The sequence below is a fragment of the Schistosoma mansoni genome (assembly GCF_000237925.1).
Source record: "Schistosoma mansoni, WGS project CABG00000000 data, supercontig 0062, strain Puerto Rico, whole genome shotgun sequence".
In the NCBI taxonomy this organism is placed as follows: Eukaryota; Metazoa; Platyhelminthes; class Trematoda; order Strigeidida; family Schistosomatidae; genus Schistosoma; species Schistosoma mansoni.
In genome coordinates this window covers 51,952-74,909 of record NW_017386029.1, presented here as the reverse complement: position 1 = coordinate 74,909, position 22,958 = coordinate 51,952, and the positions used below count along the sequence as shown (strand labels likewise).

Sequence of the window (22,958 nt, the reverse complement as noted above, 5' to 3'; positions counted from 1 at the left end):
ACATCCACCTGACGAGTCCCAAATAGGACAAAACACGCGTTCTAGAATCCATTACTAGCCACTATCCATCTTTGCTTACATCATATATTGTACCTTCTATTTTTGAAATTATGAAATTGCAGTTATTGAATCAGTCAAGATTAATGCATTGATTAGCATAATTATTTTGGCGTGCCAATTCACTGAAACACACAATAGTAGACAATAATAAATGAATAAATTTGGGAAAATTTTGAACTTGACACCGATGTATAAAAATGAAATGAATATCAAAGCTCTGAAAGAATAAGAAACTTTATAAAATGTAGACATTAAGGATCATATGGTCAGTATTTAAATAAATTCATTACAAAAACAACTGAAGTATTCATTATAGAACCCGACATTGATCATATGGTCGGTACCGCAAACATTCAAACTTAACTTTTTATATAACAAAATGGCCAAATAAACAAACTATAATAAATAAATCTAAAACTTACAATTACTTCTGAAATAATTTTATGGTTTCAGTTAGGTTTTCTATCATAATGAAGAAATATCATATGACTGTCTGAATCATTTGAAAACAATCTGAATATGTGCAAATGACAATTACTTAAGAAAAATGAATTACGTAGCTGAAACATGGAGAACTAGTACCACCATCGTCAAGAAGGTACAAGTATTTATAAATAGTTGTCTACGCAAAATACTCAACATTCACTGACCGGATACTATCAACAACAGCGTTTTATGCGAGAAGACAAACCAGCTTCCAGCTGAAGAGGAAATTCGAAAAGGACGTGGGAAGTGGATAGGACATACATTGAGGAAATCACCAAACTGTATCACGAGGCAATCGCTAACTTGGAATTCGGAAGGGAAGCGGAAAAGAGGAAGGCCAAAGAACACATTACACCGGGAAATAGAAGCAGATATGAAAAAGATGAACAACAACTGGAAAGAACTGGAGAGGATTGCCCAGGACAGAGTTGGATGGAGAATGCTGTTGGGTGGCCTATGCTCCTCCACGAGGGTTAACTGGCATACCAATACCGAAATGAAATCACAATTATCAACCGATTTAATAAACACTTTTGAAAGAGTCATAATTAATTATTATAGACATAAGTTGTAAAATATCTGAAAATGATGTCACGTCATTAATACATAAATCACTTTTAGAGGAAAAATTTTCACAAAATTAGTTCTTTTTTCTTTTTAAATGAATAAATGTGTAGTGGCTGGTCTTATGTCGAGCCCACATAGCTTATATTCCAGCATCCGGACAAGTCAATTTATCCATCCTCCTCATGCTACATTTTGACCTTGTTAATTATTTACTTATCAAACTTGAATGTTTTTATATGAGCGTATGTGTGTACACTTCTTATTTTATTCATCACATGTTTGAAACTTGATTTAATTTGGCTATAAATATTGATTAAGACTTGGTTAAATAGAGTTGGCTCACATGCCTTCTCCACTGAGCGTCATTTCACTTCTCTCTCTTTTCTTTGCTTCATCCCTCTGATTGTCTGTTCTGATCAATGATTGGACAAAATATACGTATTCAAACATTTATTCTCGTATTTGACTTATTTAATTTCGTTATTCACTAAAGAGGATTAAGTTGACAATTATATACGAGAATAGTCAGGATGTATATCTCGACAGTAGTCATTCAATAAACATCTGTCCGCTCTAACTGGAGTCAGATCCTGAGTCACAAAAGCGGTGAGCCCATCGAGAACATCGTTCGACCTAAATGACGTCAAAATGGGGGGCCCCACTAAAGACGTAATAAATCTATAGAACAAAGTGATGATTTTCTTGTCAACTGATATACAACATTTTATGATATTTTCATTTGGACTCTATTCAAATACTTTGTTTTTCATCTCTAACATAACTTTTTTGTCAATGAAATGTATAACTTCTTACACTGTTTCCTACTCTAAAATCATGTCATCCATTATGTTCTTGTCTAAAGTAAATACTGAAAAAACAATGTTTAGGTAATTCACTTAGTATTGTTTGCCTGAATCTTCCCATTGGTGTTAGGACTGCAACTGGTCAGTCTCTAATTAGCCATATGTGCATACTGTGCGTATTGCCTCGATATAGCCTTATTTCACAATCATTGTAAACAAAGATGGATAGTAGCTAACAGTGGAATCCAGGATGCGCGTTTCATCCTATTTGGGACTCGTCAGCTGGATGTACCTGCATTTCAGAATTGATGTTCAATCTGGACTCGAACCCGGTACTGTTCGCTTCAAACGCTATCGCTTTATCCATTTAGTCACTGAGTCCTGATAGCCACTTGCTTGTGCAATGGGGTGAAGTTTAAATTCACTTAGTATTGTTTGTTTGAATTTTATTAATACCGGTTAAAAGAAGCTTTCCTTTCTCCATCTTAATATGATGAAACTAAAACTATTCAAAATTTCATGATTTCACTCATAATCAATAAATTCAGTTGTAGCCATTTAAACTTAATGACTAGTTAACTTATCATTTTTAACGGATGAATAGAATGTTTCCCTTTCAAAAGTATTTGGATAGAATGATTGATGTAAGTTTTAAAATTACTCTTACCTTAGAAGTTGTGTCATATACTAGTTTTGTCAATATAGGCTGTTTTCTTTTAAAAACAAAACGTTTATGTATATACATGTGATTATGATAAAGTGGTGATAATGTTAAATTGTTATCGGAGGAGAGTTTATGAAGGATTATATGTCATTTATGAGTAGTATTTTAAAAGCACTAACAGTATAGTCTTTGTAATAGACTTACAATAGTTCTCTTTCAAAACTATTTCATATTGGCATTCATCATTTGTGTGTAATGAATAAATATTTTTTTTTCTGGTTAGCGTTTTCTTTAGCGAGTTAGTTTTCTACGGGATGGGGTCTCTAACCCCATGCCCAACCCTCCTCCTTTATTCAGGCTTGGGACTGGCAGTAGCCCCCGGAGGAGCTACAGACGTAGTTGTGTAATGAATGAGAAATATTAAAATCTGCAAGTATTTGCTCTTCAATTTAATCATCATCTAGATCTAAGCATTGAAACTAATGGTTTGTTGTATGGCAAATACAATTCACAAACAAAAGTAGAGAGCTGACCTAAATTCAATACAAAAAAACACTATGGACTATAGTATTATTGAATAAAGTCGATAATAACATGATTTACTAAAGAAAAAACATGGTCAGCTTTAAGAACCTTATTCATAACAAAGTTGAATTCAATGAAAACATGTATAATCTAAAAAAGGAAACAGGGTTTTCCGGACAAAAACAGTTCAAGGAATTCCAGAAAAATGCTGCAATAAGATAATCAAGGTAGACTGTTTAAATTAAGTCAACAGACTTATGAATTCAAAGCTTCAAACTCCTGTTAGTAAGTGAGACGATTTATATTTGAGGCAATTTGTGACTGTTCCATAATATCAAGAGTGTGTTGAAGATATAAATGTAGATGTGTTGATCTAGTGATTGATGTGAAAGTAATGTGCTTACCGTTAGACCTAAATATTCTAAGTTCGATATCTAGGAGAGTCATGGTTAAATGCTGATTAGAATATTTATACTATGACAAATTATTTATGAAGTCCTTTCTAGATTTCAATAGTTTTCTAGATGAAGTCAAACCATTGTATGTAGTATTTTTACAAATAAAAATATACATATGGTATCTTACTTACTTACTTATGCATGTTACCCCTCGTGGAGGAGCATAGGCCACTCACCAGCATTCCCCATCCAACTCTGTCCTGGGCAATCCTCTCCAGTTCTTTCCAGTTGTTGTTCATCTTTTTCATATCTGCTTCTATTTCCCGGTGTAATGTGTTCTTTGGCCTTCCTCTTTTCCGCTTCCCTTCCGGATTCCAAGTTAAGACACATGGTATCTGGGGTAGTTAAAATTAATCAAAATACATAAGTAAGTTATAAAACAACTGCATTTTATGTCTTCTGTATATTCGGAACATTCGCATAACTTCATTATAATATATACAGCAGAATATTTCCTTCTCAGAAATATACATACCAGCAAAGAGTAACTAAAAATCAATTTGGCTTTAAATTATATTTCTGAAATAACAATTTACCTTCGAAGGTAAGAGGACACAATATTCAAAATGATATGGAATCACTACGTAGAATTTTGAACTAAATAAAAGAAAATGTAACCATTTATGTCCATTTTAAACAGACATCAAATCTCCAACAGTTTATCGACAATCTTATCAAACTATTTTCAAGATAGAATTATTTTTACCACTTATGGGTTTAGGTTGATAAACTACTGAAAACTAAATACATTAGAAACCTGGTTGGTTATGTCTTAGAACTCTACAGGAATGCTTACTCAATAACCCACAGGAGATATAACAGAAGACATTCAACATAACTTATATTTCTGAATCAGTTGGAGTTCAGTAATAGTTATTAACAAGAAGTTTCAATATTTGAAAGGAATAGGAATTCACTTCTTCTTAAATATCAGTAGTTCCTTTCTCTGATAGTCTTCTTTGATGAAAATACCTTCTAGCCTCTACATATATTTTTTCAAATCACTTTATTACTATAACAAATTATAGATATATATGTGTAATGGGATTAGCAAGAAATAGCCTATTGAATAGTAAGCAAAGATGAATAGTAGCTATCAGTGGAATGCAAGACACTGCTAGCAACTATCCATCTTTGCTTATAATGCTTGTGAATTAAGGCTATATCGAGGCAATACGCACAGTATGCTCATATAGCCAATAAGAGACTGACCAATTGCAGTCCTAACACATCGATGGGAAGATTCAAACAAACAATACTAAATGAATTTAAGCCCATTGAATAGTTCTTACATACTTTGTGGAACTGCTGATACGCTCTACGTCTTTTTTTCCTTTTTTAGCGTAAAACTAGGTCAAAAAACAATTTTTGTAACAGGTGTAGATGAAAATTATACTTAATTTGGTTGTTTAAAATATAGATCTATATATTTATGTTTTTCACGACTCAAAATAACCAAAACTATTCCATCTTTGATATTAATATGAAATATGAAACGTTAAACTATCATTGAGTTGAACAAATTAGGGACACTTTATCACCAAACACAAATCATATTTTCAGTAGTAAAATACTTAAAAACAATTTAGTAACTTATAAGCAAAGATGGATAGTGGCTAGCAGTGGAATAAACGACGCGCGTTTCGTCTTATTTGAGACTAGTCACCTGAATGTACTTTCATCTCAGAGTTGATGTGCACTCTGGGACTCAAACGCAGTACCGTTCGTTTCAAACGCTGTCGCGTTATTCACTTAGCTACTGAGTCCTGATAGCCACTTGCTTGTGCAATGTGGTGAAGTTTAAATTCATTTGATATTGTTTGTTTGAATCTTCCCATTGATGTTTAGGACTGCAACTGGTCAGTCTCTTATTGGCATATGTGCATACTGTGCGCTTGCCTTGATATTGCCTTAATTCACAAGCATTATAAGCAAAGATGGATAGTGACAAGCAGTGGAATCCAGGACGCGCATTTCGTCCTATTCGGGACTCGTCAGCTGGATGTACCTGCATCTCAGAGTTGATGTTCAATCTGGGACTCGAACCCGGTACCGTTTGCTCTAAACGCCATCGCGTTATCCATTTAGCTACTGAGTCCTGACAGCCACTTGCTTGTATAATATGGTGAAGTTTAAATTCGTTTGATATTATTTGGTTGAATCTTCCTATTGACGTTTAGAACTGCAAATGATCGGTCTCTTATTGGCCATACGTGCATACTGTGCATAATGATAATATCACTTGGTAATAGACAAAAGTCTTTAAAATGTCATATACATCATTATTCAATATGGTCATATAACTAACTAACTAACTTTGAAATGAAAATCTTTAAAATGAAATTACTTAATTTAGTAATAAATTTTGGAGCCATTTCTTCAATTGAATAAATTCAAAAGTATATTTGATGAGTTAGGTATGCCATTTTGATATAAATGGAATAATCCCAATATGAACTTAAAGAAGAGATTTATATAAAATGATAAAAACTTATGAATGAATTCAATAGTAAGAAAAGTTGAAAAAAAAGAATATTTTTTGTTTTCGCTTAGAAACTAATTTGTTGTATTGAAGATTATTCATGAATTGTTTCCAAATTAAGGCGCCAGTATTGTAGGGAAAATCATTTGAAAATCTTGAAACTACGAGTTTTTAGAAACGTATATTTTCATTATAAAAATAAGAGAATGATTACGACATTTATGTGTTGATATTAAGTAAGTGAATGCAATTGGCAGGAAATCCTAAAACTTGATTATGTTTTAGTTTATACTTGTCATCAAGACGTGTTTATAATCTTAAGGAATCGGATGCGTTCGGGGAGCAACCGAAATCATGTAGGATTGAATTATTTACATTGAATGACCATCGAGTAGTTATTAACGTCATGTTTATCTAACCTTTAGAGATGATAGGATCCTACTAATCAGGTTTCAACATGATCAGTATTAGTGAGTAATAAGGATTCTGATTCAAGTCACACAGGAACCGTCAGTTCCTTTAAGAATTCAAGTACGTCTTGCTGATGAGTGCCAACTAGCGCGAAACCTATATCAAACAGGGTTTTTCTCTGACTACCTATAACCACTTTATATCAAAATATAATATATGAAGACTGATTCACGTAGACCAGTAATCATATGGTGTGCGAAAGAAACAACAGAATTCAACCAACTATAGAGAACTAGAAAAACATGATACTAGTCATTACTAAATGCTGGTCGGCGGCCTGTGCTCCATTGAGAATAACATGCGTAAGTAAATAAGTCATTACTAAGGTATAACTCACCGTATAATTTTGTATATGTTTACATTTAAATCATCTGAATAGTTGTTCAGTTAATTCTGTGCAAAACAACTGGATATGTGAATAAAGAATACAATTTATTTATGATATCATGGACAGTATGTCACTGAAGATTTACTTTGCACTTTATATATGTTCTCAAATGAGGTTTAAAACGGATCTACAAACTAATGGTTACTTAAAATTTATGAATAATTTTCATTTAGGAAGATCTAGATAAATCATGGAATAGTTGAAAGCGTGAGTCAATTGAAGCTAGACCACCAAGGAAAACCTGGAATTACTGGACAGCCGTTTCGTTCTATCGCGGGACACCTCAGCAGTGCGCATCCACGATCTCGCCTCACGATATCCAAACCCAGGCCTACCAGTCTCGCGCCAGAGCGCTTAACCGATAGACCACTGAGCCGGCATCCGATGGTGTTTATGTCTAACTCTCCAGGCGAGGTCGTGGATGCTTACTGCTGAGGAGTGGTCCAGCTTCAATTTACTAACGCTTTCAACTATGAAAATACTAAATCTTCACAAAACTCCTCCTGATTAAAATCGTGAAATATCAAAACTGAAAAGAAGTAGAGTTTAATGAATATGTATCTAATTTCTTTCTATCCAATTACACTCCTACTATTTATTATAAAAATGAATATCTGCTGAATAAATAAATTAAAGTAGTTCAATGAATATATATCATTTCAATGATAGCTTATTGTAAAATAATACTACGCTTTCAGAAGTAACTGGTTATATTTTCTCTAGCGAAAATGTATATATAGAAGTTGTACTGTGGTGAATGAGAAAACAGGCGGGGATAACCAAATGTATTCTAATCAAACATTACAGAATATCTTGGTTATATCTGAGAAGCATACAGTAAACACTTCATTTACAAAATATTCATCATTTATCTCGGATGTTGTTGTTTCTTCGTTTCCATACCAATCACTCTCTGTTCTCGTTCTGTTCTCTTCGATTTTCTCAACCTTCTGTTGCCAGGCATTCCATTTTTGATTGGTGATATATACTACTACTTATATTATGTAATGTTGTATTAAAATACATTTGGTTGTCCCCACCTGTGTTCTCATTCACTACGGTACATCTATTAAAGACTACACGTTACATATTTTCGAAATTAAAAGTTAATGAATAAGCCACGTTAGTGACATTTCGTAATGACCATGAAAATATTCCATATATTACCATGCAATTGAAGATTTCATTGTTAATTCACTGTCAATGTGGATAATTAATATTTGCTATATGAATGAGGGCTGTAACTATAAAAATAAATGAATAGAATACCGATCGATAGATTATATATTATCATGCAGTGTGACCAAATGATGGCTGTTCAAGAGACCGAATTATTAATGTGAGCCTTCAGTTGATTTGAGATCAAGGACAAAACTGGTATCCATAAGAGATTGAAGAAAATATCGAATAAATTAGGACATTGCCTACTATATCAACCAGGTTATTTTTACGATCAGTATATAACCACTATTGTGGGACTCCTCAACAATGCACATCCACGACCCCGCGTCGCCGGTTCAGTGGTCTATCGATTAAGTGCTCTAGCTCGAAACTGGTAGGTCCTGGGTTCGAATCTCGTGAGGCGCGATCGTGGTTGCGCATTGCTGAGGAGTCCCACAACAGAACGAAACGGTCATCCAGTGCTTCCAGGTTTTCCATGATAGTCTAGCTTCAATTGACTAATGAACTCAACTATATAAAATTAATGAAGATTCTAGATGCCGGTTCAGTTTATTTCTATTATGACTGAAAACATCAAGTGTTGTCGTAAAACAAAATTTATACTATGATTCAAACAAAGAATATAATATGAACCATGGTAAAGAATTGAGAAGAATACCTATAATTATTACACCTAAAATTATACACAATCACAAGTATCAATACCAAGGTTGAACTTGATAGTTTCAAATAAATTGAGCATTAGGTAGAAAGTTAATAATAAATATATTTTCGTTATACCCCAATGAGCAGAAAAAAAATGTATTCCTGACGTTTCGTGACTTAATTTAAGCCACTTCTTCAAAATAAATAAATAATTGAATCAGTTATATTTCTTAAAACAATCAGCCGGTAATTGGTTATGACATTTTATTGAAATTTATTTGTACTACTATCATAACCTAGAATTGACTAATTTAAAATAAAGATTTAAGCAACTATTTTTTTCATGATTGTAATAGTGGGAGCAGTCAGTATTAACTCGATGAATGGCGACTTATGCTTAAAAACTTGTTCGGTAATGATAAATCACTTGAAATTAAAGTGTACCATTATATATTATTTGTAATTTTTCAACTTTGTGCTCATTCCAATCTATAAATTAATAAGTAACGGAATTGAATCCACTGAACATTTCTAGAAATACATATGATGTAATAAGTGCATGTAAATGTATTTCGATAATGGAATGTCTTTTAGAGGCAAACACAATCAAACTAAGTTGTCAGTACACGAAATTGAGCAACCGTCCACCATTATCTTCAGTGAGTTACTATCTCACAACAGACCCGATTGAACTCCACTGGTCACTAATTCTCACTAGGATGCCGGCTCAGTGGACTAGATGTTAAGAGACTAATAGGTTCTGGGTTCGAATCTCGTGAGGCGGGATCGTGGATGCGCACTACTCAAAAGAGTCCCACAACAGAACGAAACAACCGTCTAGTGCTTCCACTTTTTCCATGGTGGTCTAGCTTCAATTGACTCATGATTCCAACCATAAAAAATTACTAAAATCTCCACAAAACCCCCTTCTGATAAGTTATCAGTCAACAGTTTAGCAGACTGAAATTAATTTGATAACGTTATTGATCATTTAGTGCTGATCAGTTTGTTCTGCTCTAGTTCAATACTTTCTAGTCCGGATAAACATACATTTCTACATTGAACTAAGTAATAAACTGTCAGATGTTATCTCAAACACGATGCATTTAAATTACAGGATTGAAAGGCATTAATATTCATTTCCTAATCTGATCAGTCGGCTGAGGTTAGCCTCAACGTTTTTATTGTGTGTGTGTGTTACTCACACCACAATACGATTATTTAAATAAAAGTCGCTTCTCGGCTTTCTGAGCTAAGATCATATATGGTGTTTGTTACTGATGTCGACAGATATAAGTAATATGTATCATCAATAGAAAGTAAAATACCTGGAGGCGGAAGGTTAAGAAGATCGAAGAAAAAAGAACGATAACAGAGAATGATTGACGTGGAAACAAAGAAACAATGAAGTCTGAGACGATTGATTGACATTTTGCAAATGGAGAATCTAGTGTATAGTTCTCAGACTTTACTAAGATGTTCTGTAATTCTGTGCTCAAATGTATTCTATTGTCCCCAATTGCGTCCTCGTTCACTACAGTATAGAAGATCCAGTTAAATATCCTAATATTAGTAATGATATTCTTAAATTATTTGTACTTTATTTACAATTGAAAGTAAGCATAATCAAGAATGACGTTTTTCTTTTGGTATTAATTTCTCTTTTCAAACTTATAGTATGAATTCAAAGAAAAAGGCATCAAGAAACAGAAGGTTTTAATTAAAATTTCCGCTGATGGTGTTTTTATCTATTTAAGGAAAAAACCAAAAGTAAGTCCATAATGATTTAATTGTTGAAAATGATTAATATTTAATGTCATTTTAATTTTAAAATTGATCCTAATAATTTCTACTTATGGATGCGCACTGCTGAGGAGTCCCATAATAAGACGAAACGACCGTCCAGTGCTTCCAGGTTTTCGATAGTGATCTAGCTTCATTTGACTCATGATCTAAACTTTATAAAAATTACTAAAATCTCCACCAAACCTCTTCTGATTATTTCTACTTGTATTGTAAAAATTTATGGTTGAAGTTGACTTTTATTACAGAATGACATCAATTGAAGAGTTACGTATTAAGATGAGTTGATTGTTCATAGTTCTTACGTTTTCAGAGGTACTTCGATGAAATAAAATTGATCTTACTATTGAATCGATTGTCTTAAATCGAATTGTTTGTTTGAATTCTGGAACAATATTGTTTTATTTGTTAACTTGTAAATTATTTACTCATAAAAAACGTGTTTGACCATAGATTTTAAAGAATGTTAACCGCATTTAACTTTCAATATGACATAATACATGAACCCTGGATATCTTTCATGCAATCCTATATAGGATCTAGTGTTCACTTTGTTGAATAGTGCAAAAACCATATAGGGACAGCTACTACCTGTTTCTCAATGATTCATCAACTGATGTTGATCCAGTGTGAAATCTGTTCCCTATCTATACAGAACCTAAAAAATTATCTAACCAAATATATTATTGGTAAGCACTTGTAATGCACTGTTATTGATATTCAGGATTGTAACTCTTCAATGTTTGTTGTCATATGTGTATCCTAGCCAGGTCGCCTTGAAATTCAGTTATGTCACAAAACTTTAACATATTCATTCTGTGACCAGTGATAAACTTCAGAAAACTCTTCTTGTTTGATTTGAAACCTATCAGCCGTTTGTATCTACATCTCTATATTAATGTTCACCTTGGAACATAAACCGGCTACATTAGGATCCACCGAGCCACTGAGTCCGCATTGCAATTAAAATGTTATACGAGAATGAAATATGGTAGAAATTTTCCATTTTTGATAGTCGAAAACATTGAACATTCAGTGTATATATCAACAATGGATGCAAATGAACCCAGCTAATAAATTCTAAACAGTTCTAAATGCAAATCATAAAACTCACTTCCATATATATATAACATCATTTACTTCATTTTCCCTTCATATCCTTTTTCACGTTTGGAGAACTCTTATGTTTTGATTAACCTAATAACAGTTACATTAACAAAGGTGTTGACTTAATCATAAAAATTTTATCATCATCATCATCATCAAAGGATAGATTCAATCCCTTAGGCTTAATAACATAATGATTACATAATCAAAACCGATACATATATATGAATTGAGTAATTAAATCTTTCTCATTAATTAATTTATAATATTGAACAACATTAAATTAGTCATCCTAAGTAAACTTCAGTAATTTTCAAATAACATGGATAGAAATATGTGAAGAATTTGTCTATTGGGAATCAAATCACTTGAACTGTATTAAAAATGGTCTGTATTTTCAAAGAAGATTGTCTATGACTAGTCATATATATTTAGAATTTTATAGTTGAATTCATTAGTCAACGGAAGCTAGACCACTATGAAAAACCTGGAAGCACTGGACAGCCGTCTTGTCCTAGTACAGGACTCTTCAGTAATGCGCATCCACGATCCCACCTCACGAGACTCGAACCCAAGACCTATCTGTCACGCTCACGAACACTTAACCTCTAGACCACTCGGCCGGCATTCAACAGTGTTAATGTTCAACCAATCCGAGAAATTGCTCCACCGTCCACCATTGTCTTCAGTGAGTTATTATCTCAAAACAATTGACTCATGAACTCAACTATTTAATTTACTACAATATCCACAAAACCACCTATTTGATAATATCTAGAATTGTTTATCTTATGAAATGTGTAAAGAGATTTTATTACTGACGTTCAAAGTTAATTGCTTGTTGCATGTGAAAATTTTAATAACAGTTTACTGAAGATATTCAATCATAACTGTACTGTAATTACTTCCTTCATAAAAATCTATCATCCGTTCAGTTCAGTCTTCTATTTCAGGTACAAATGATACATATTTATTTGAAAGCGTGAGTCAATTGAAGCTAGACCACCATGGAAACCTGGAAGCACTGAACGGCCGTTTCGTCCTATTATGGGACTCCTCATCGGTGCGCATCCACGATCCCGCACTCGCGAGATTCGAACCCAGGACCTACCAGTCTCGAGCTAGAGCACTTAACCGATAGATCACTGAGCCGGCATCCAACAGCTGATAAGTTTTAAAAATTCAAGAAAAGGAATACCTTAGTAAAATCTATTTATTCCAAGGTCTTTGAGGTTGTTGAATTTTATTGATTATTGTTTTTTATTTTATAAACGTAGTAATACCTTACTATTAATTAAGTCTGTATGTTGCTACACGGATATTTTCTTATTCACTTAGTATTCTATGTAAGTAACCGTGTACTAATTAGTGAATAGGATGCATATTTACATGTTTTATAGTATAGGGATTTTTTGCCTCGAGAAATAATCTTCATTACCATTTGTCAAGTGCTAAGAAATTCTTTAAGTCAAATTATTCCATATCTTTGAAGTTTCACTACAAAAAATGATCTTAACTAGGCAATCATTGGGAATTTGGAGATACTGAGTAATCATTTTTCGCAAGTACGAGACATTTAGTGGCTCCCAATCACGAACTCATTTGAAATTACAGCCACAAGCATCAAGCTTTAAGGCTAAGGTTTAATGGTCAGATAGCCAGATTAGTGTCAAATGACTTACATTTCTAAATTTAGTTGACTTGAATGTCCAGAAGAAATTCTCCAAGTTTGACTGAGAGACCTTAACCAGAGGAGTTTAACTATCTCGGGCATAAAACAGGTATCACAAATGATAATGGGTGATAAGCTCTGAATGTCACAATAAAAATCAAGATAGAAATGTCAGACATTAAATGCCAACTCCAATTTTGCAAAACTAAGCCATCCCCCTGATGCCCGGAGATTCTGGGTTCTATCACATATACGACAAACAGCATTAGACCTAGGAGTCTTTTAAATATTTTTTATTGATTGGTTGTTTAGAGGTTAAGTCCTGAAGAGTATCGATCTTTGAAATTCAACTGTCACCTGAGTATATTTATTTATGCTTATGATATGGATCGCATTGTTAAGCTTAAGAAGACAAATCTAAGAACAAATTATCAGGAAAAAAGTATTGTCTGTTCAAGAAATAAATATTTTCAACATCCAAGATTCCTTTAATTTGGATTGATAATAATATATCCCGATAAATAATTAAACTGTTTGGACTAATTAATATAGATTGAATGAATAGTGGTCGATAGTGTAATCCAGAACGCATGTTTATGCTATTTGGGATTTAACAGCTGGATGTGGATGTATCCCAGTGTTAATATTCACAATGCAAACACAACCTAGTACCTTTAGCCTTGAAAAACCAACTCAAGAAGAGCTGAATTACGAAGTCAAGATAAGCTTTCACCCAGAATACCTAATGAAAACTCGTACAATCCTGTAATTATTACGTTCAATAGTATAAAATTGGACGGTTATGTTGAAATAAAATATGAAATAACAATAAAGTAGTATTTGTTTTCATAATAGAACTTTCAATCTGGCAATATAACACAAAATAGTACGAGTATATGATGTTTGTTTTCGAGAAACTGTTTTACTTACATCAAAGAAATATTAAGTAAAGTTTAGAAAGTCACACGTGCAATACGTTTTTGAGTCATAGATGAAAAGTTCTCAAGAAGTACCCTATCAAAACAAAATAGATTTTCAATGGCTGATTAACCGAAATCGTTCTATGATGTAAAATGCAAGTCAAAACAGCGTGATTATTTATTAAATGACTACATAGTACTAACAAACCATGACGTCCAGTCTTAAGTGCTGTTCAAATTTTATTGTTCGGGTTATAATATCATTATTAGCAAAATAAAAAAGCACGACCCAAAACACGTTATCAAGTGTTGCATAATTGGAAGCGATCGAAAACGAGCTTCTAGCCTTCATACTAATTTCTATGATTTCAATAGCAACCTGAATAGCTGTATGACAAAAGTTCCGTTTTGTATATTTAAAGCACATGTAAACCATCGATCCCCTTTTTGCTGACAAGTAATAATCTGTGTTTATGGATTATGTTGATTATCTCTAATCAAATATAAAATGAACACAATCTATCTTCCCTAGAAACTCATTACAATAAAAATCTTATACGACATATTATGAAAAATTATTATTATTATTATTAGCAAAGGTGGATAGTGGCTAGCAGTAGAATCCACGTCGCGCGTTTCGTCCTATTTGGGACTCGTCAGTTGGATGTACCTGCATCTCAGAGTTAGTGTTCACTCTGGGACTCCAACCCAGTACTTTTCGCATCGAACACTATCGCGTTATCCAGTTAGCTACTGAGTTCTGATAATCACTTGCTTGTGCAATGGAGTGAAGTTTAAATTCACTTGGTTTTGTTTGGTTGAATCTTCACATTGATGTTTAGGACTGCAATAGATCAGTCTCTTATTAATACTATTTCAAGGCAATACGCACAGTATGCACATATGTCTAATAAGAGACTGATCAATTGCAGTCCAAAAGCATCAATGAGAAGATTCAACCAAACAATACCAAGTAAATTTATTATTCTTATAATTGTGAAATTCACCTTTATGTAAAGATTTCACAAATTCACATAATCATTATATGACATTATGTTTTTCCAATGAACAATGATTAATTAACAAAATAAATCCGAAAAAAAAAACAATATTGTTGACATTAAAAATGTGAGGATAAATGTTAAAAGAAAAAAAACACAAGAAAAATAATAAAAAAAGAAAAAAAAGAAAGAATAATTGAATTGAATTTATTGTTAACATTAAAAATCTAAGCCAAATAATGAAATGTCGTTTTTCTTTTTTGTTTTCTTTATTTTTGTGAATGAATATAAGACACATCGGTTCTTTCACCCTCCCCCATCCCCCCACCCCCCCAAAAAATAATGATGATAAGACAGAATATAATGAGTGAAAGAATTATGATGATTTAGAAAAAAATTGTTTTTCTTGATACATTTTATATGTTTAATTATGAAATGAAGGCTACATTGACATTTTTGTTGACAAAAGGTGATAAATTTGAAAGAGATTTGATATAAAATGTACAAGTTACATGTGAAAGTTTATTCATTATTTACTATAGTGATATTGTTTGTATAAAATGTAGCTAATATTGTTCAAGTTTATATTATGGAGTTGTTTCACTGAAGTAAACCAATATACATCGTTCACTTAGTATTACTTGTTTGAATCTTACCATGGATATTTAGGACTGCAACTGATCAGTCTCTTATTGGCATATGTGCATACTGTGCGTATTGTCACAGGCAATTGGCTATCAGGAAACAGTAGCTGAGTGAATAACGCGATGGCGTTTGAAGTGAACGGTACTAGGTTCGAGTCCCAGAGTGAACATCAACTCTGAGATGCAAGTACATCCAGCTGACGAGTCCCGAATAGGACAAGATGCTCATCGTGGATTTCATTGCTAGCCACTATCCATCTTTGCTTACAATGCTTGTGAATTAAGACAATATCGAGGCAATACGCACACTATGCACATATGCCAATTAGAAACTGATCAGTTGCAGTCCTAAACATCAATGGGAAGATTCAAACAAACAATACTAAGTGAATTTGTATGTAATATATTTCTATTAGAGAAAATTCAACAGAAGTAGAATTGTTTTTGTTCCTATAAAAAATCGTGATTAGTCATTAGTTGTAAAATTATGTACATGACTGTCAATGAAAATACATAACTATTTTCAAAGCATAAGAACCGAATGTCATATAATAATCGTGAATAATCGAAGTTAGACATTAACACTATTGGATGGCTTAACAGTATTCTAAAGGTGAAGCGTTCACGTGCGAGATCGAAGGTCCTAGATTCGAGTCCTGTATACAGGATCGTAGATGCACACTTCTAGCAAGTCCCAAACATGATAAAACATGAGTCCTGTATCTCACTACTAGTCATCATCCCTCTCTACTTATAAACCGGATTTTATTATTTTTTGTTTGTTTACAAATGTACTACTTAATCAATTCAATCAAAATGTTTTCGGAAAAAAGGGATATAATTCATTTTTTTCTATTAGTTTAACTATTACACTAAACGTTTCGATATCAAGTATAAATGATATTGAAATGGTGGAGAAGATTTTGTTACTCAGGTGGATGATTTCAATGGAACAAAATTCCATGATTTGTTAATAGAAAAATGCTTTAAAAGGTAATGGATATTATTTTTCCCAAAAAAGGGAAAAAATGATGTAGATTCATATAAATTGGTTCCTAAATTTACGAACACTTACATTAACTTAGTTACTATTTTTTTAATTTTCTAACTTAAGAGAAACAACTCATAAATTCTATTCACAAAATAGGAAGTAACATTATTATTATTATGAATGGCTGTATCCGATATCATATTCTGGTACAATATAGAATTCTCAGCACGAGGTATTTCAACAAGTTTCTTTTACAAAAAAGGTGAAAAAAATATCTGAATCTGTACAATGTTTTAATTAGAGACATGTTTAAGAGTACAGGTTATTGACTACTAAGTCCACGTTAACAACCTGTTAGTCACAGAGTATATTTGGTTGGTAAGGTATTATATAACTTTTATATCTTTGCATGCGTGCATGGATTCTAATGCATTCACGTCTCGTTCTACCAGAAGATATACAAGGAGAAATATATAAATGAAGGGGATATTTAGTATCTGATAAGATAACACCTGCCAGGAGTTTGCAAGACTTTAGATGTCTATCGTTAGCCATATTAATAATGATCTCAAAAGATTCCCCACACACCTTACTAACTGCCTTCAGCACTCTCCGCAATACAGCAAAGTATTTCCTCGAAAGTCCGAGAAAGAATAATGGAGAATAGTAAAGAATAATAAGTAATATGTAAGCATTGACAAATTGTAAGAGTAAATGTCGAATAATCTCAAAACTATGCAGCCTCTTTCTATGATAACAGTAAAACATGAGAAGACGAAGAGAGATCAGAAGAAAAAGTAACACCAAGATAATTGATCTTCGACACTGTTTATCAAAGAGTAGATTGTTACTCCAGGACTGGCCTGCGTGAACACCTGAACTAGGGATAGAGAGTGAAGTAGTCAAACGCGTCGACGACTTCACTTATCTTGGAAGTCTGATCAGCCCAAATTGGTTGGTGTCTGACGAAATCTCAGCACGGACTCAAAAAGCTCGTTTAGCTTTTGCCAACTTACGTCACCTATGGCGAAGACGAGATATCTGTCTATCAATTAAGGGATGAGTGTACTGCGCAGCAGTGCGCTCTGTTCTACTTTACGGCTATGAAACATGGCCATTAAGAGTAGAAGATAAGTGAGGTTAGACACAGGGTACTATGGAATGATGGTAAATCAGTTGATGAGGTGATGAATCTTCACCGACTAAGATGGTTGGGCCACGTGTTGCGTATGCCTGAACACCGATTACCACGACGCGCAATGCTGACTGGTATTGGCGATGGTTGGAAGAGTGTTAGGGGCGGCCAAACTAAAACGTGGTATCAGTCCTTGAAGTCACTGACTTCTTGTCTGAGCCATGTTGGTAGATTCAGACTATTTGGTTGGGGTCGGCGTGACTATCGTAACCAATGGTTGGAGACTCTAGGTGACATGGCTCAGAATCGATCACAATGGACAAGTGTATATACTCTTTATCTTCCTTTAAACCTTGAGATCAAAAATGTTTCATATCTGTCTTCCTTCCTATACTATATCCTTATATACAACCTTTCTTTTATATATTACCGCCACTAAATTAACTATTTCTATGAACTCGGTGTTCATCTTGTTGTGCTAATGAGGTGCAGCAACTTGAACTGATGCATATATATACCTGTCCCTACGTTGTAGCTGGCTGACTGACTGAAAGAGTCTCCAATGGCATAAGCATTATAGGATCCCAACATGGTGTTTACGTGTTGTTCATGTCTCAGACTAAAGTAAACAATTTGACATTTAGGCGGATTGAAGTATAAGATCATTAATAACAGACCATCATTCAATACGAGACAAGAACTCAAGGAGGTAGAAATCAGCATACATACATATTTCACAAAAGTGTTTTTTGTGGAAGATAACTGATCATTCAGAAGAAAAAGAGAACATTTTAAGGTTGATTAAATTAATAATAAATTGATTACAAGCTGTGTTGTCATTCATCTGAACGAATCAAACTATAGAAGTTCAATAGATTACATCTTAAAGAATCTATCTAGCATTGTATCTGATGTGTTTATGTGGTAGAAATCAAAGAAATGTAATGTTTCTTCTTTAAATGTATGTCATTATACATTTTATGACACAAATGACTCCCCCCCCAACATATTCATTTCAATCTGATATACCATTAAATAGGAATACCATTCAAAAAGACCTAGATAAATCATTTTTTCTAAAATAGTATCCTATGCAACATAATGCTATTTGAATAATGAATATCGATTTCTAGAGTAAATTAAATGTCATTTAAAACAATAAAAAGGAATAGTTCACTGTCGATCGAAATTGGCGCCTAAAAATTTTTAAATGTTAACGTTTTGAAAATTAGGGGGAATAAAATTTAAAAAAAACACAGAGATTTTACAATGTTTATTACCTTTTACTTGTACTTATATATATGTATAGCGAAAAGTTGTAACAGACAAGATATTATGTTTCCATCTAGTTGCTTCTATAGAACTCTCTACAACTGATGACTCATATCATTAGTGAAAAAGGGAGTTGATCAACATATTTAATATCCTAAAAAAGCAACACTAGATGATAACCGAACAATATAGTGTGTTAGTAAACAGGCATACTTCTATGATACAGTTTTATAGCGATCGGTAGATTACATATTTTACATCACTAACCAGTCTTAGGAAATGATTTGAAACTAGGATGTACTGAGTTCCTTAAAAATGCTTTACAACAACACCATAGAGGATCAGAATCAAAACGTTTAGATATTCAGGTGAGTGCTCAAACTTCAGACCACCGAAATGTTGTCTACCGGTGAATATATTCAATTACTATTAAATCACTATATCACGCCTGGATCAACCATTTTCATCGGTGATATTAAAGTCACTACTAATACAAGCAAATAATCATGAAGAACTACGCGAACAAGTTGAAATTGTGTGTCAATGATTAACGAGTAAACAACTTACCGATTGGGCCCTCACATGAAGAACTGAAAGTATAATTCTCAATTTCCAATAGAGTTGTGGATACTCATTGCGAAGAAGTCTCATACGAAGAAGAAACTGCGGTACAGTGTTTCCTAGCTTTTAGTAAATCTCTGGTAGATCTCACTGATATTTATGAGTGAACATTATTAGACTATAGTAAACTGTGGCTGAACAGATATCCACTACACCTTGATATAAATAAATCTGTGTCAAAAATTTAGCTTTTCAACTCTACAAACAATCTGGCTTAAAGTATGAATTATGAAGACATATTGTGGTGTGTGCCATTGGTATAGACAGATATAAGTAGTGTGTATCATCAATAGAAACTGAAATGCTTCGAGGTGGAAGGTTAAGAAGATCGAAAAAAACAGAACAAGAACAAAGAATTATTACTGTGGAGACGAAAAAACAATGAATTCTGAGACGATTGGTTGACATTTTGCAGAAGAAACAGTTAAGTTTGACACAATTGATTACCATCTGCATGGTCCTCAGATCTTACTAAGATATTCTGTGATATCGTGTTTGAAAACATTCGATTGTTCCTCACTTGTGTTCTTGTTCACCACAATATAAATTATCTACATCATTGAACTAAAAACTCGCTTATAAAAATTCATTGAGTAAACAACAAAAAATGTTTACTATAAAATAACCTTCTTGATATTCCGTTATATGTTTCATAATGTATCATTGGTGAATATCATTGTGATGTTGGGTATTTCCGCATACGTACTGAAAATAGGATCAATAAAACTGTTTGAAAAGAGTTCATTTTAATCTCTGATTATGGATGGTTTATTTATTGTCAACAAATAGAACAATTTTCATAGTTGAAATCATGAGTCAATTGAAGCTAGACCATCATGGAAAACCTGGAAGCACTGGACGGCCGTTTCGTCCTATTATGGGACTCCTCAGCAGTGCTTATCCATGATCCCACCTCGCGAGATTCGAACCCAGGACCTACCAGTCTCGCGCCAGTGCACTTAACCTATAGACCACTGAGCTTCAAGGTTTTCGATGGAGGTCCAGCTTCAACTGACTAATGATTTCAACTATGAAAATACTGAAATCTCCACAAAACCCCTTCCAAATACAATAATATTATTTCGAAGAAAAATTGAAAATATGCTCACCTACAATTTATACATCCTGACACAGAAATTTCACTTATAAAACTCAGTACTACAGTATTTTATTGTATTGTTGTAGTGAACAGAACACGGGTGGGGACAATCAAATGTATTTAAGCACAAATTACAGACTATCTCACTAAATTCTGATAACCATGCAGTAAACAGTTAATTTGCAAGCTATCAATCAACTGCCTCAATCTTCACTATTCCTTCTGTAAATATCAATCCATCTTCTCTGATTTCATTGTTCATGCATTTTCGTACCGATTGCGCTTTGTTCCTGTTCTTTCCTTACCGATCTTCTGCAAAATATATTCAATGCCTGACCATCACCATATACTACTTATGTGGATATAAGTAACTCACAGCACATTGTAATTCTGATGGAAAAATAATTTAAAAGCAGATAAAAATGATTTTATTGAATTAGCTCTTGTTCTATATATGTGCTTATCTCAGATTACATCTTTCTCTATATAATTATAAATCAACTTTTCGACTTTCCTAGCCAATAGAAGAGTGTTACTATGATGATATCAAGTTTTCTAGTTTGTGTTCATAAATCCAAATCTTCTCCTTGTAACACTGACCACAATAACAGTTTTTAAAGTCATATATCCAAACGAACTGGACTAGAAGTACCCTTAGTTTACCCTTTTATATATGCCTCTCAAGGACTTTTTTTGTTACTAAATATATATAGAGTTATTTCTTTTTAGTTTTAACTTGCGCTCTGTGTACTCACCCGTCTTGATATACCGTCTTCTCCACCGATCATTGTCGTTTGAATTATTAACTTTTCTGTATTGTCTAGGGTTAGTACTCCTATTATTTCCTAATCCTAACAAGAGAATTTAGATGTTTTGTAATTAACAATTACTATGGGCTAGTATAACACATTTTAAGTAAACATTGACAATTGACACTGAAAGTTTCTGCATTATGCTATGAAAATTAGAAAACACAATAACACGGAACTGAAGAGTCTAATAAATAAATGTAAAAAGAAATTATTTTCTATCAAGACTTTCCTAACACATGACACCACAAACCAGAACTTTGAAAAACATGACTATTACATCCTAACCAAGGATTACTGATACACTAAAAAATGAATAATTTTTTGAAAACCTTTTTTAAACTACTCCATATATATACTTACGTATTCCTGTTACCCCCAATGAAGCATAAGCCGGCGACCAGCATTCTCTAACTCACTTTATTCTGGGCTTTCTGTTCTAGTTCTATCCAATTGTTGTTCATTCTTCTCATATCTGTCTCCATTTCTCGAAGTAACGTGTTCTATATATGTATATATGTATATATTAACAACAAACCGATAGAATGATATCGCTATGAGAATAACTAATAAGTAGTATAATACTACTTAATTTCAATAATGAATTTCAATGTTGAATGAATAATAATATTAGAACAGGTGAAGAGATTGTTTACAATTACTAAGAGTTTTATATTAGGTAACATAATTGTTTGAATCAATTATCGGTCGTCAGTCGTTGCATATATAAATAGTGTTTGTTGTAGACCCCCGAAAGTGATCTATTTGTTGCATCTCCTTACAATTATTTACCCCATTTGTTTGTCGAAGAATCTCTATTAAATCATATATGTTATCAAACTTTGAAAATGAGCTAATGAATAAAAGCAAATTCGGATTTTTATGGCTTTACATCACGAATTAATCTCAACAAGTATAAAATAACTTATGTTTTATAGATTGTAAACCAACAATTAGAAGGGTATTGACTGGTATAGTTATTCTTTCAAATCTGCGATAGTTGGAGGAATTGACTTGATGTGATTATCTATGAATCTTTAGAAATTAATTGAGTTCCCTATGAATTTCAATTCAGTTAAGTGAAACCTATGATTAACTGAATACTCTTGTATAGAGATTCGAATGAATTAGATGTAAACGTTTAAAAGAATTA

General features: G+C 33.0%; 1 protein-coding gene across 1 annotated transcript in view; it reads left to right on the top strand.

The window, feature by feature from the left end:
• The window catches only part of Smp_163650 (C-terminal pdz ligand of neuronal nitric oxide synthase protein, putative), a gene marked incomplete at its 3' end in the record, with an annotated part of 102,529 nt that overhangs the window by 42,965 nt on the left and 36,606 nt on the right, over positions 1 to 22,958 (top strand). Inside the window, exon 3 of the mRNA XM_018790525.1 lies at positions 10,409 to 10,501. Within this exon, the coding sequence (XP_018646158.1) occupies positions 10,409 to 10,501 (93 nt within the window). The remainder of the gene's footprint in view (positions 1 to 10,408; positions 10,502 to 22,958) is intronic.